At 42.9% G+C, this 16,350-nt stretch overlaps 2 protein-coding genes across 2 annotated transcripts in view; both read left to right on the top strand.

Annotated features, from left to right (window-relative positions):
* Window positions 1-16,350, top strand: part of LOC141596435 (F-box/FBD/LRR-repeat protein At5g56420-like) — a 37,556-nt gene that overhangs the window by 9,491 nt on the left and 11,715 nt on the right. The gene's annotated exons all lie outside the window — the stretch shown is intronic.
* LOC141596437 (uncharacterized) overlaps window positions 1-16,350 on the top strand; it is a 47,080-nt gene that overhangs the window by 21,790 nt on the left and 8,940 nt on the right. The window contains exon 4 of the mRNA XM_074416594.1: window positions 10,835-11,288. Coding sequence (XP_074272695.1) covers window positions 11,064-11,288 — 225 coding nt within the window. The 5' untranslated portion in view covers window positions 10,835-11,063. The remainder of the gene's footprint in view (window positions 1-10,834; window positions 11,289-16,350) is intronic.

Raw genomic sequence — 16,350 nt, 5'->3', positions numbered from 1 at the left:
CATCCTTTTGGCGCTTCATGTCTTAATGTTGTAATTTTTGTTGTTCCTTCTTTTTTGTTAAACTTTTGTAGGTTGAGCTTAGGCTATCCCTATGGGGACGGCCGTCGACTTTATTTTGTCTCACTTGTAAACATTTTCAATGAAGTTTGTTTATTTGTCCTCGGCTTGGCCGAGGCTTTGATCTCATCCTCCATTCAGTTGTCTTCTTACGTTTTTAAACATATTGAGCGCTTTTTTCTTTTTACCTTCGGCTTAGCCGAGGCAATTAGATTGCGTATCTCAACTGTACTTAAACGTTTTTAGCATATTGGTCGTGCCCTCTGCTGCACCTGAACAGGCCGAGGTAGCAAGATTCACGTTTCCCAATTTGCTCAGCAACATGTCGGCATGTCGGTCGCTTCCTCCTCCGCTCTCGGTCTGGCCGAGGCGGTCAGATTTGCGCTTCCCAACTGCTGTTGTAAACATGTTAGCATATCGGTCGTTTCCCCCGTCACTCCCGGCTTTGGTCGAGGCAATCGAGGTTACGGCTCGACTGCATTCGTATCTATAGATATATTGATCGCTTCTCTGCCACTCCCGGATTGGCCGAGGCAGTCAGATTTGCGTTTCTCAACTGTACTTATACGTTCTTAAGCATGTTGGTCGCTTTCGCGAGTATCAACTGCATTTGTAGTGACTGCCCGTCTTTGGCCGTGGCGTCTACTTTGGTACGACTACGGAGGGGACAAGCATTTCGATGGAAAACTTGGATCACTTTTCATAAGATATAATCACGCGTTGGGGTGCCCACAACAGTCTCGGACACCTCCGCCGCTATACGAAATATTTCCTAAGGTTGTCTGTGTTCCAATGGCTCATTAGAGGCACACCCTCCATGTCTGTCAGCCGGTATGTCCCCGGCCCCATTTCTTCAACCACCCTGTAGGGTCCCTCCCAGTTGGCCGTCATCTTACCATGAATGTTTCCTTTGTTGGTTGCGACCGACTTTCTCAGGACTAGATCTCCTACTCTCAAGTCCCTTTTGTGGACCCTACGGTTGTAGGCTCTTCTCATTCGGTTTTGATATACTGCCAAGTTGAGCCGTGCCGTATCTCGACTTTCTTCGACCAGGTCTAGGGAGGCTCTCAGGCCTTCTTCATTTTCGACTGGGTTAAAGGTTTGCGTTCTGAATGTCGGCACCGCTGCTTCAATTGGCAGGACGGCCTCAGACCCATAGACTAGGTGGAATGGACTGTACCCTGTTGCTTCTTTCTCCGTGGTTCGAAGGGACCACAGGACGCCGGGTAGTTCATCAGCCCATCTTCCCTTTAGATCTTCAACCTTCTTCTTCAACCCGTTCAGTATTGTTTTATTAGCTGCCTCCGCCTGCCCGTTGCTCTGAGGGTGGCAGACGGAGGAGTATGCAAATTTGATACCGAGCTCTTCCAACCAATTCATCACCGTGTCGCTCCAAAACTCTCGGCCGTGGTCAAATACAATGACTTGGGGTAACCCAAAACGAGTTATGATGTTCTCCCAAATCACCTTTCTTACGGCCGCCGTGGTTTTGGCAGGTACCGCGACAGCCTCGACCCATTTGCTGAAGTAGTCAACGGCGACAATCAAGTACTTCCTTCCTCCGGAGGCCGTCGGAAATGGTCCTAATAAATCCATCCCCCACTGTGCAAATGGTAGGGGATTAAGTACCGGTTGCAGGTCTCGGGAAGGTGCATGTATTACCGGAGCATGCATCTGACAATTCTTGCACTTCTTGGTTTTTGCCCTGGAATCTTTCAGCATGGTAGGCCAGAAGTAGCCGGCTCGGAGAGCTTTGTGGGCTAGCGTTCTCGCCCCATGTGATGTCCGCAGATGCCTTCGTAAATCTCTGTCAAGTATAAGCTCGCGTCGGGCCGAGCCGACACATTTCAAGAGTGGTCTTATTACGGACCTTCTGTACAATTCTCCTTCGAACACTAAGTACCTTGCAGCGATCCTTCTTATCTTCTGAGACAGACTGCGGTCCTCCGGCAACTCTTTTGTCAGCTTGTATTTCATTATCGGAGTCATCCACGTCGTCTCGGCTTCGATGTCGCCCACCATGCCGACGGTCTCAGTGATGCTTTTAGCATTTCTGATATCCACCAGACGATTCGACCGACATTTTTGATGCTTGAACGGGCAAGCTTTGAGAGAGCGTCGGCTCGGTTATTCTCGGACACTGGGATGCACTTTGTATTTGGAAAGATTTCAATTTTGAGGTGTCGCTTTTACCCTCTCTAGGTACTTTACCATCCCATCGTCTCGAGTCTCATACTCTCCTCGGATTTGATTAGTCACTAAGAGCGAGTCTGTTTTCAACACAATATGCTCCCGGCAGCGCAAGCTAACTCGACTCCGATTATCACCGCCTCATATTCGGATTCGTTATTTGAGGCCGAGAAGGTAAACTTCAAGGCGTACTCAAACTCGTTTCCGTTAGGGATGATGATAAGGATGCCGGCTCCTGAGCCGTTCGCCGTGGAGGACCCGTCGGTATACACTTCCCACACGCCGGGATGTGATTCTTCTTGATACGTGCACTCGGCCGGGGAAGTCCGCAAGCACTTGCCCCTTTATCGAAGGCCTCGGCTTGTCTTGAATGCCAAAGCCGGAGAGCTCCACCGCCCATTTGATAAGTCTGCCGGATTTTTCGAATTTTTCTAATGCTTTCTCCAATGGCTGGTCGGTTAAGACCGTCACGGGATGTGCGTCGAAGTAGGGTTTCAGCTTCCTTGCGGCAACGACGACGGCGAGGGCTGCCTTTTCGATTAGTGGGTAATTTTTTTTCGGCCGGCGCAGTGTATGGTGATAAAGTAAATTGGGTATTCTTTGCTTATTTTCTTCCCCGACGATTATAAGACGACCGTGGCCGAGGTAAGCGCTAAGTATAGATATAGCGTCTCCCCGGCGTCGGCACTGGACAGGGTCGGCGTGTCGAAGGTGGGCTTTCGATTTGCCCGAAAGCCGTGCTCTGTTCCTCCCCCCAGCTAAGGTTTTTATTCCCCTTCAGCACTTTAAAGAACGAAGTGCTGTTGTCGGCCGACCGAGAGATGAAGCGGGCGAGAGCCGCCATCCTTCCGGTCAGCGTCATAACCTCTTTTCGATTTCTCGGCTCCGGTAGGTCTAGTATTGCTTTGACTTTCTCCGGATTGGCATCAATTTCCCTGGCGCTGACAAGCACGCCGAGGAACTTGCCGGCCCGGACACCGAAGTTACATTTCTTTGGGTTAAGCTTCATTTTATATTTCCTTAGTGAACAAAATGTCTCGCCTAAATCGGCTAAGTGCTCGCTGTCAGATGATGCGTGTCTTTTATATAAGGTTTTTACCTCATTTTTACACGCATTTCTGTACTATTTATGTAGCATCTAGCTACAAATACCCCCGAATATCCTACTTTGGTTCTTTTTATGTAATTTGCAGGAATTAACCGAAGAGGAGCTAAATCGAGCCTTTTACCGTCCGTTTAGCATGCATTTGGAGGAAGAGTGAATTTGGAGCGGGAATGTAGCTATTTTGGGATGCGCAAAGAAGTAAAATAGCTAGGCGAGCAAAGAAAGAACTTCAAATTGCTAGTGCCTACTTTGAAGAGCCATATCTCGAGTTCTACAACTGATATTCAGGTGATTCCAATTGGAGATGAAAGTTTGTCCTTTTAACTTTCCAACGCCACCGGAATCGCCCTATTTGCCCAAGTAACGAAGAAATGGCAGCCATTTGAAGTTCAGTGCGCAAAGCAGGAAAAGTACTCGATCGAGTAGATATATGGTCGATCGAGCACTAGCTACAACGAGGATAATAGTGTCGAGTATAATTAGATTATATCTTATGTTTATTTTATATTTAGTTAATAATAATGATACTACTTAGTATAAATAAGAGTAGTTTAGACCTAATAGCATATCATTCATTCCCTGGACTTGGTGGAGGCAGAGTAACGACGCTTCTTCTTTTCCCTCTATTTTTCGGATTAATTGTAATTTCTCCTCCCTTATTTCTCATTCATAATTAGTTTGTTCTTAATCTTTCTTACACTCTTATTTAATTTATGCATCTTAGATTAATTCTCTCTCTTATAATGCCTCTTTCAATTAATTGCTTATTTATCCTTATTAGTTTCATCATCATGTCTAGTTTTAATTATCTATTTGTTGTTATTGATAATTCAATGATCATGAGTAGCTAATTTTCTTATGCTAAGACTATAGGGGATCCATAATATGAAGGGAGAGTAATCGATTTATTAGGTTAATCTTTGTCTTGTCTTTGTTGGTTAAATGCTACAATTAATTGTAACTGCCTAATTGAGTCGACGCAATTAGACCTTTAATTCTTAGTGATCCTTGACCTGGACCGAAAGGTTGGAAAAAGGCTAGACTAGTAGCGAACAATAGAGTATTGCAGTGAGGGCGAAAGTTGAGCTGTTTACACTTTAGGGTGAATTAAGGACCGAAAGGTGACGTTCGCTACCCCTTAGACCGCATTTGCATTGACCTGAGACCTAGATTACTTGACCGGATGATTATGGTGAACCGTTGTCTTAGCTGTTCTTCTCTATCTGTTATTTCCTCCCTTTTATTTCTCTTCTCCTTATTCTCTTTAGTTTAGAAAATCATATTTAAAAACCCCCATTTCGTGACATCTGACAGATCGAGTTAAACAGATAATTAGCAAAATAGCCTCCCTGTGGAGATCGACCCTACTTGTTGCTAGCTTCTGTTAGTTGTATTTAGGTTTATTTTTGGTACGAAACGACAGTATCAAATTTTGGCGCCGTTGCCGGGGAGGCGACGCTCTTTATCTGTTTTAATTTTGTCTGTTTTTCGCCTCAAGGGAAGACTGAGTACCTTGAGGCCGTTCTAATCTTTTTCTTCAGCGCTGTTTTGATAGGCCTTACAGGTTTATTAGACAGATTTTAGGAAGAGATTGTCGAAGGGAAGGCTTGAGTACCTTCGATTCTTTTGCCAAGATGACGTCCGTCTCTCAACTTATTGCTCAGTTTGAAGCTCAAACTGAAAGATCTACTAATTGGGAGAGGAAAGAATCTTGGGGTTGTGGTAATTACTATGATGCTGCTCCTCCACCGAGGCCTAGACCACAACCGTTGCTGCAACAAGGCTACCCACTGCCTTGTTATTCTTTCTCACAGCAGCCAATTCCCCCACTTGCTAGGAATGATGAGGCTGAAGAAGTTAAGTCAATGATAAGGGCACTTGCACTACAGTATCGACAGTATCAAATTTTGGCGCCGTTGCCGGGGATTCGTTGTTGCTAGCCTGGCTATTAACCCCACATATCCAAATTCATTTTAGCCCCTTCTTACCCATTACCTCACTTACCCAAATGTAAGTCCTCGGCGTGTGTCTTGGTCATTAGTATGGTTGGAATGCATATGTACGGTTGTAGAGACTTTATTCATGTTAACTGCATGCATGTTCTTATAGGTCGAGTTAGGTGAGTGTCTTACTTATTCCTATCTTTTACATATATACTCACCTTGTTCCTGATATTGAGTGATGAGCGACCCGTGAGAGTCCGATATCTTTTGAGTCTTGCAAGGTCGACGGTTCAGTAAGTTTGAAACATTGAGTTAACTCGTTTGTACTTCTCATTTGCCACTTTGTCATTATTGCATTAAATTGGTTTTAGTGGGTGATTTGTAGCTGATGCGTTGGTCCCGTTCCACTGTTGTTTCTTAGTTGCATTCATATTTGCTTTGGGACAAGCAAATGTTTGGTTTGGGGAGATTTGATGCGTGTCTTTTATATAAGGTTTTTACCTCATTTTTACACGCATTTCTGTACTATTTATGTAGCATCTAGCTACAAATACCCCCGAATATCCTACTTTGGTTCTTTTTATGTAATTTACAGGAATTAACCGAAGAGGAGCTAAATCGAGCCTTTTACCGTCCGTTTAGCATGCATTTGGAGGAAGAGTGAATTTGGAGCGGGAATGTAGCTATTTTGGGATGCGCAAAGAAGTAAAATAGCTAGGCGAACAAAGGAAGAACTTCAAATTGCTATTGCCTACTTTGAAGAGCCATATCTCGAGTTCTACAACTGATATTCAGGTGATTCCAATTGGAGATGAAAGTTTGTCCTTTTAGCTTTCCAACGCCACTGGAATCGCCCTATTTTCCCAAGTAACGAAGAAATGGCAGCCATTTGAAGTTCAGTGCGCAAAGCAGGAAAAGTACTCGATCGAGTAGATATATGGTCGATCGAGCACTAGCTACAGCGAGGATAATAGTGTCGAGTATAATTAGATTATATCTTATGTTTATTTTATATTTAGTTAATAATAATGATACTACTTAGTATAAATAAGAGTAGTTTAGACCTAATAGCATATCATTCATTCCCTGGACTTGGTGGAGGCAGAGTAACGACGCTTCTTCTTTTCCCTCTATTTTTCGGATTAATTGTAATTTCTCCTCCCTTATTTCTCATTCATAATTAGTTTGTTCTTAATCTTTCTTACACTCTTATTTAATTTATGCATCTTAGATTAATTCTCTCTCTTATAATGCCTTTTTCAATTAATTGCTTATTTATCCTTATTAGTTTCATCATCATGTCTAGTTTTAATTATCTATTTGTTGTTATTGATAATTCAATGATCATGAGTAGCTAATTTTCTTATGCTAAGACTATAGGGGATCCATAATATGAAGGGAGAGTAATCGATTTATTAGGTTAATCTTTGATCTTGTCTTTGTTGGTTAAATTCTACAATTAATTGTAACTGCCTAATTGAGTCGACGCAATTAGACCTTTAATTCTTAGTGATCCTTGACCTGGACCGAAAGGTTGGAAAAGGCTAGACTAGTAGCGAACAATAGAGTATTGCAGTGAGGGCGAAAGTTGAGCTGTTTACACTTTAGGGTGAATTAAGGACCGAAAGGTGACGTTCGCTACCCCTTAGACCGCATTTGCATTGACCTGAGACCTAGATTACTTGACCGGATGATTATGGTGAACCGTTGTCTTAGCTGTTCTTCTCTATCTGTTATTTCCTCCCTTTTATTTCTCTTCTCCTTATTCTCTTTAGTTTAAAAAATCATATTTAAAAACCCCCATTTCTGTGACATCCTGACAGACTGAGTTAAACAGATAATTAGCAAAATAGCCTCCCTGTGGAGATCGACCCTACTTGCTGCTAGCTTCTGTTAGTTGTATTTAGGTTTATTTTTGGTACGAAACGACAGTATCATCAGACTTGCTTTTTACAATAGCATCGTCGACGTAAGCCTCGATGTTTCGCCCTTTTTTATTTTGGAACACTTTGTCCACCAACCTAGTGTAAGTTGCGCCAGCGTTCTTCAAACCGAACGACATCATTTTATACATGAATGTGCCGTGACTGGTGATGAATGCGCATTTAGGCATATCTTCCTTGGCCATAAATAGCTGATGATACCCTGAGAAGGCGTCTAGCAGGCTTAGCATAGTGTAGCCTGCCGTGGCGTCAATTAAACTATCTATTCGAGGCAAAGGATAACAATCTTTAGGGCACGCTTTATTAAGATTGGTAAAATCAACACACATTCTCTACGCCCCTGACGATTTCCTCACCATTACCACATTTGTTAGCCACTCAGGGTAAGTACAAGGCATGATAAAGCCTGCCGCTAATAATTTGTCTATTTCAGCTTTGATGGCCTCATCCTTCTCGGCCGAGGAGTTCCTCATCTTCTGCTTGACCGGCCGAGCGGTGGAGAGTACGTTCAGCTTGTGAACGATCACCTCCCGGCTTACGCCTGACATCTCGGCAGCTGAGTATGCGAAGACATCTTTGTTCTTCCTCAGTAGGTCTAGGAGATCGGCTACGAATTTTGGCTCGGTCGACAAACCGATTCGGTGCGCCCTGGGTCAATTTCCACTTACTCGGTCTCGGCTTCTTCGACCATGCCGACATTAGTATTCATCGGTTCGCCCTCCTACTGCAAGGATGGGCTCTTCCCCTTCTCCGATTTCTTCGCCACTTTGAGGGATTGCATGTTGCACCCCCTGGCAGACACTTCGATATTGACTATTTCATCTTTCTCGTCCTTTGAGACGAGCTTTTGTGCTTCCCCCCGGTCCGAGACGTACATCAATGTCAGGGCCCGGATGGACATCACTGCATCGGCCTCGCTCAAAGTGACCCGGCCTATGAGAACATTGTAGGCAGACGAACCATCGATAACCACGTACTCAGATAAAACATTTTTAGCCGCATCCGCTTGACCGAACATCACCGGCGATCCCCGATTGACCCCTGGGGGTACCGGCCGGCCCCAGAGAAGCTGTATAGCGGGTTAATGCGGGGCTCGGGTCTCCAATCTTGAGGACCGAGATTAAGAAAGCACTCCCCGAACATGATGTTCGTGTAGGCGCCTGTGTCAATCGGGCACCTTTTGACCAAGTGGTTGGCTATATCCAGGTGGACTACAAGCGGTCATTTGTGCGTGGGCGACGACTCCCTCGTAGTCCTTCTTTCCAATGGTTATATCGGGGATGGTGGAAGCGGGGATCGTTGTTTTAGGCACAAAGTTGATGGCTTGGTATAACTCATTTAGGTGCCGTTTGTGCCCATTAGCTGACCCACCGTTCTCGTTTCCCCCGATGACAACCTGGATTACTTCCATCCGTTGGAAAAGCGATTTTCTATTCGCCCGTCGGCGCTTGTTCTGGGCCTCCGGCTACATACTTGCCGAGGCCCCCTTTCGGATTAGCTCTTCGATGGCGTTCCTTAGATGTCGACAGTTGTCGGTTTATGGCGGTGTGGCGTGGTACTCGCAAAAAGCGGCTTGTGTCACCGTCCCCCTCGCCTTGGGGGCCTTGCCCACTCTGTCCATCATTCTTGCTTAGGGTAAAGACCTCGGTGGAGAGGCGACCGGGGGGTGAGACTACTGTACCGTTTCTGGTAGTATGGTCCCGAACTCCCCCCGGCGCCCGCCGAGTGCTGTTTCCTAGTAGATCTCTCAGGCCGTGACCTATTCCCGTCACGGCGACCTTCATCTACGTTGTCCCGGCGGCTCTTCCTCTCTGGGTGCCCAGCTTCACTGTGGCCTACCCAGGTTTTGTGATAGTCTTCCACCTTTACGGCTCGGTCGGCCATCTTTCTGGCGGAGTCTAAGTTGAGGTCTTCGCACTTGATCAGCTCGTTTTTGAACTCGCCTTTCGGGAGGCCTTTCATCAGCACGAAGGCCGCCAGTTCGGTGTTCAGCTCACGGATCTGCTGAACCTTAGCGTCGAATCTTTTCACGTAGCTTCGGAGGGACTCGTCTTCCCCCTGTCGGATAGTTAGGAGATCTGATGTTTCCACGGCCCTTCTCTTGTTGCAAGCATACTTGGCTATGAAATTATCTCTCAGGTCGGCATAACAGTATACCAAGCCATTAGGTAGCCCCTTGTACCAACTCTGAGCCATCCCATGCAGGGTCGTTGGGAAGACTCGGCACCACACCTTATCAGGCTGCTCCCATACCGACATGTACGACTCGAAAGCCTCGGCATGGTCGGTCGGGTCGCTATCCCCTTTGTATGATAAGGGCGGCATCTTCAACTTAGTCGGCACAGGGATCTCGAGGACATAGGTATTGAGGGGCTGTCTGACCACGTGTCGAATGACACGCGGCGATCGACTCCTCGCAACCTTAGTCCGGCTTATCTCCCTCTGGCGGGAAGGGCTTCTTGTCCGACTTTGGTGAGTCGGATTTTTTTCATTCCTTCGGGGCTGGCCTCGTTGTTGTTGTGGCGCGCATTTTGTCCTCCCGCGAGTGGGGGAAGGACTCAGGTCTGCCACTGGCACCACGGGCTCTGCTGGCGCTCTAGCACGCCCAACTCCTTGTATCGCTCCGGACAAGTTGTTCGGAGTCACTCTATGGGCCCTGGTCACCTGTGGATGCGCTGCCGTCCCCGTCGTCGTGACAGGGGTAATCAGCGTACTACCCATCAGGTCCAGGAATAGCTTTAATTTGGCCGCATCGACCACATGTCCCATGACAGTGACTTGGTCGGTAGGCAGCGGTGTTTCCGGCTCTTTCGGCATCCCGAGCGCCGTGTTAGTGACTCGGCCGGTGGAGGATCGCCGATCTCGGGAGTACGGAACGTGTCATCCTGGAAGAATGCGGTTCCTTCACTCACGATTTCTTGTTGCTTTGACATCTTCTTAGCTCATTTGAATGGTTTTTTTTTTTTTTTTTTTTTTTTTTTGGTAATGTAGGTGACTAGCTTTTAGTACGTATCCCCACAGACGGCGCCAATTGTTCCGGGTGTAATTCCGAAGCAGGATTGTGACCACTTGAGCTTGTAGAATGATGTCGTCGCTCGTCTCTTCCTTTCACTCTTTCCTGTAAAGATGAACAAACTGAGGGCTCGGCTTGGGGCCGAGCGTACTCACTCCGATGCTCAAGTCAGTAAACTTAGAGAGATAAGTTGTATGTTTAACTTGGCAAAGTATATTGTAGAGAGATAAAGAAGTTTTATACTAGATTTTCCAGTTGATTTCTCAATGAGAGATGTGGAGTATTTATAGACTTTCACCTTTTGTCACGTAGTGGCCAAGTGGCGTAGCAGGTGAAAAGACTGTCTTACCCTCGGCCGAGGGACCCATGACAGGCAGGCAGGCCTGGTTGACTCCATGCCGAGGGGACTGGATGTGAGTATACGGATATGCCTCTTGGCCGGCTAGTTGTCGAGCCGAGACCCAAGTGACAGGCCGACAGGCTTTGTCTGTTAGGCCGTTTTTCTTTTGACTTGTTGTCTTTTAGCTTTGACCTTGGTCAATATGTTGACTTGGTCAGCGGGTGCAGAATATGCCCCATCAAGGTCCACCTCGTTTCGTTTTCACAAGTCAATCTCTTGTAACGCTTACACTCTCTGGATGTATGATCGAGGAGTATGAGCAACAATCTCAACTCTACATGGGAACGTTGAGAAAATTATCACTTATATGCGTTAGTGGAAGTACCGAGGACTGGTTATAGATCGTGCTTTAGTATCAGGGTTATTGTGGTTAGATATTAATGCTCCAAGTATTCATAAGCTGTACCTTTGCATGTTCAACCACCACTGTACCCTTAATTGCCCCAGCCTCAAAATTCTGGATTTTGCTGCAGTTGAAACAACACCCGACTTTCAGCTGCGTGTGATTGGTGTTATAACTCTTCAAGAAGTGAATGTGAAGCTTTTTCCATTGATAGGCTGTTTGGGTCTTGTTCACACATTGTATCGACTAATTATAACTGCTGAGCTTTTTACGCAGTCATGTGAAGCTTTTAAGGTACGATTTACTCATTTTTTTTAAAGTTACTGACCTTGTATGTATTTGATTAATCTTTTTCTTTCAGCGAAACACTTTGCATACAATTTACCACATAGTTAGTTAAAATACGCAATCAAAAACATCTTTCATTATATAGTATTTTGATGTTTTAACCTTAATGAATCGTTTATTTATTTGGTTGACTGAAACAAAAACAAAGGACGAATCCGGAAAAGACATAGGCAGCCTCTTCCAATACCAGTTTTTTTTGCATGGGAAGTCTGTAATGCAGATTAATTGTTAGACTCATCCCCTTTTCAGTTTAAAGATTTTTATTACTATGCGAAATTTTAGAGCTGAAAATATCGTGTGCTAAAAATATATATAATCAAGTTTAATTGCAATCCAACCTCCTTTGCCTTTTCTACGTTTAAAAGAGCTGAAAATATCGTGTGCTAAAAATATATTATCTGTGTATAATCTTATGCAGGACACTACGAAGGCGAGTAGCCAAAATATTTGAAATAATTTTATAAAATGTTGAATAAAGACTAATAGGGCGAAAATGGTTTGATGTTTGAGGATTATCAATTTTAGGAATCAAAGTTGTGAACGTGTGATTTATTTCTTTTAGTAATTTACTAAAATGGAAAAAAGCTAAAACTGCTTTAGTCAAAGAAATTTCTAATGTATTCCAATATTTTTGAAAGAACTGTGCAGCAAATCTATCGGTAACTGAACTTCTATTTGCAGCCAAATTAAACACAGTTTGTTTAACCTCTTCCACACTAATATTACTTGTAAAAAAATATATTATCTTCGTCTGTAATTAATCCACTAATAGACTTAAAATCCTCATCTTCGTCGAAAAATAAACCTGATTTTTTGTAAATCTAAGTTTAAACTTGTCAGATATTTCATTCTTAATAAGGGCTTGGTCAGTAATACAAGAACCAGTCTTTATAAACTGCATAATGCCATTTCTGTAACACCCCACATAACAAGGTGCCTTACCAAGGACAACCCTAGCATATGAAGTTGCTACCATCTCGGTTGCCCGAGGTAAATATATCAAAAGTAACCATTCAAGAACAATTATTAAAGTATAAAGTTTAGTGAATACATCGTTTCAACTGAAAACCAAAGTAACAGTATATAAATCCCAATACATCAAAACAAGGTATCTAAACTCGTGACAGCGAAAGCTAGACTCAAAGTGATGACATCCCATTCTCGTCCATGCAGCTAAATGTAATCATCACCTGTCACAATCTTCTCACCATCCCCGAATGGATAACCACAGTTTTATAAAACACAACGGGGTTAGTTCTCTAAATAATCAAGATAAGCCAATCGCAAAAAAAACAACCAAGGCAAAAAACTGTCCAACCATTCTCCAACTCCAATCATATCTCATATCCAGCTACACACTTAAGCGTGTAGCCCTGTCAGATTACCCACCGCAACAGGTAATCCATACCGCCAGTGGGGGAGCGCAGCCATGCCCACCTAAGCCCCGCTCATCGCAACGAGCAGCAACCCATGTCCATTAATGTGCACATCTCCTTTGTGACGGGAACCACAAGAGGCGAATCAAGGGCGTAAAGCCATTCCCGAAAATGACTCTACTCAGCCGAGGACGCACCTCGCAAACATCGAAAAACAACAACAATTCCAACAACCGAAAGGATAATGCCAACAACGATACTAATCATGCCAATACCACAATAAACCATCTTAAATTAGTTAAACAGACAACTGAGTAGGGAAACCGTAGTTTATCACGAATCCGAATCACAAGTACACAACAAAAGCTAGAATTTTTCTTCTACGAATCTTTCACCTAATAACAATCACAACAATTCTAATCATAAACATGCCAATCTACCTTTTCCCCAAATCTAATCATTAAGGCAAAACCCTAAAAGACAAATCTAATCAAAAGGCACAATACTAGTGACTTACCGACGAAACTTATGCGAAAGAGATGAACGAAAGCCTCACGAATGATCAATTGCCTTGAAAGTGATTAAGGGTGATTAGAGGAGTGAAAAACGTAGTTAGGTTTTGGTAAAAATTAATAGAAACTTTTAAATGCGATTTATATAATCTTTAATCACCCTTAATCAAATCACGGAAATTAATCCTGTCAGACCGATTATTCGGTCGAATATCCTAGACAGTAACCTGACCAGACAACACACGACAGACTACTCGGCAATGGGCGAATCTGAAAAACACATAGTAACCCTCTTCGTGGTCAGTGATATGAACTTTGTATTTCCGTCAATTGCGCTTTGTTGTGTTGTTAGTTTATTGCAAAATTTATTCAGCAAATATCTATATGTTGATGGATATTTGTTGTCTTCTTATTCAGAAAATATCTTCCATAGAGAAAATGGAATTCTTACAAAATAGATGGAAGCGTATAGTTTCGCATCCGTAGTGAAGTCATGAAAGATGCCTCCAAGTTATCTATATGTTGATCAAAAGTTGGATCAACTTGGAAGAGCTCATAATATAATATACGCAGAAGAATCATCGGTAGGTGAGTTTCGTAAAATTGGTTCTCCTACTCCAATTAATGGACTTGTAGCATTGAGCCTTGTTATCAAATGTATGGCAGGGTAATTGTGAGTTATTTAGCCCGGGGTTATCTACTTGTGTGCTGCCACTAATTAGGACGGTCACCATTTATGGGAATCATGGCTATGAAAAATGGTGTGAAAGTCAGCTCCAAGTAATAGAATTTTTGCTGACAAACGCAGTATGACGAGAGAAATTAGTAATTACCTTTGGGGAGAATAAATTAACAACGGTCGAGAAGGTTGATTTGGTTAAGCAAGTATCAACATTCAGGAGAGCCTCCGCAAATGAAGCTGTCATCTTTTACATGAAAATTGTAGAAAGGCTGCATATGAATTAGGAAATTGGGGCCTCGATGAAAAAGTAAATGCTCTAAAGGGTTTATGAAATTAGTTGCGGATCTTAGGCTTAGTAAGGCCGGGAATCCGGGATGAAGTCTCCAACCATTTTGATTTTCATATATATATGATGATGATAGTATGATACTTGTATTAGAAGCAGGTCTTGCTTGCTTTAATGGTTGTGCAATTACGCAACTGTTGTATGTAAGAAGTTCCAGGTTCAAACCTACGCAAAAGTTATCTTATGATTTGCCTTTGGTAATATTGGCATTTGCAGTTAATGAGAAATGATATTCGGCTATGCACCCATGGCTTCCAACGATTAGATCTCAAACACGTTTGATGACAGGCCAAACAAATGCATTGTGTACTAAATAAAATGTATATTTAACATAATTAGATTCCACGAAAAAACAGAAGCTTATATAAAATGACCGTCTTTTGTCTTACACAGAGTACATCAAAAGTTACCTATGTTATTTACTGGAACAGTCATCTTTTTTGAGGGGCATATGCTATACTTGTTAGGAAAAGATTACCCTGGCAGTTGGCGAGGCCCCCGGGAAGCTCGAGACATACTTAACAAATTCGAGCTCCTCTTCTTCCTCTAATCGATCATTCATGGGGACAATTATCAATTTGTCCAAGGCAGCTGCACTTTTGAGCAAAATTTCTACAAGTTGAACCTGACTCTTCCATGATTCCCGATAGCCATGCAGAGTGATGGTCTTAAGTTGTGGCTTCACATAAGGGGAAGGAAGGTTGATATGGAGCAAATCAGCACTACTGGCTTTGAAATCCTGATATTTATTATTTATAAGAGAAAAGACTAGCCGTTAATAATTGCAGGCAAATGAATCAATTTAAACTCGCATGTTTTTACAAATGAATCAATTTAAACTCGCATGTTTTTATATATTTTAATTACAATGGTGAAGCGGCCATACAGTACTTACCTGTGTGGTGTATATAATGAGTTCCTCCAAGTGTTGTAAACTATTCATCAAATGGTAAATTCCTAAGAGGCAGCTTTCGCAGAAATCCTGTAATTCAAGAACTATACGCGTCCATTTACATTGCAAGAGCTGCAAATTTTGTATTGAATGGAGGAATTCCTGAAATATATAGAAGAAAATGAACATTATGAGGTAACAAGCAACACAGAAAGATTGACAGTTTATGTTCAGTTTAACTTAGATCCGGCTCTTTTGGGGTCACTTGACTTTATGTTGTTGGGCTTTAATTAGTCGGTGAGTATTCCGAGAAAAAACTAACAGTTTTTAGGAAGGTATGAGTTCAAAGAAGGAATCCTAATGCCCTTAAAGAATGAAAGGCGTCATAAATCGAGTTCAAACATACCTTAGAAGCATCACTTGACAGTCGAAAAACTAGAATACCTTGAAACTTTCCAACTAATACTTGATTTATTGTACGTAAAAGACCGTTACTATCCGTAAAAAAGTTTAAATATTTGATGTAGATATTGTTGACAGCTGAAACATCAACGATATCTAATTGCCATGTCTTAATTTCCAAATACAAATTTTTAAGGTTGGGAAAGTAAAGCAACAGAGGATTTCCCCATTTACGGTCGTCATTCGTAAGAACAAGAGATAATTTATCAATATTTGGAGCACTTAAACTTAGATGATGTTCCATTGGATTCGAAATAACAAGTTCCTGTAATATAGGGCATCCACATATAAATCTTTGGAAAGTTTCATCACTCATCCAAACACGGTTAAGTGACAACTTCTTTAGGGATCCTAACTCGACTTGAAATTCTCCCTCGAATTTGCAAAAACCGAGTTCAAGTGTAACAAGAAATTGACTTGTGAAGTTCGGCAAGATGGAATTATACTTGTATTTATTATGAGATATACTGATTTCCTTGGCTTGTCGACACAATGCAAACCTCGACCATATTCTTCTATCAAGATCAGCCCTTTCTCTTTCACAAGACTTGAAATCTACATCTATGTTAAGATGAAATCTGTCAATAGAGAAGTTTTGGTGAAGCATCAGTACATTGCGGACGAAACGATAAAACCACCGAATATGTTTGCCACAGCTTTTCTCACAACAAAAGTTGTTAAGATATTCAGCCATGTCAAACTCAAGGGTGTGAATAAAGGTCCAAAGGTTTCCGAAAC

The sequence above is a fragment of the Silene latifolia genome, chromosome 8 (assembly GCF_048544455.1).
Source record: "Silene latifolia isolate original U9 population chromosome 8, ASM4854445v1, whole genome shotgun sequence".
Classification (NCBI taxonomy): domain Eukaryota; kingdom Viridiplantae; phylum Streptophyta; class Magnoliopsida; order Caryophyllales; family Caryophyllaceae; genus Silene; species Silene latifolia.
This window is presented reverse-complemented; position numbering and strand designations above follow the sequence as displayed.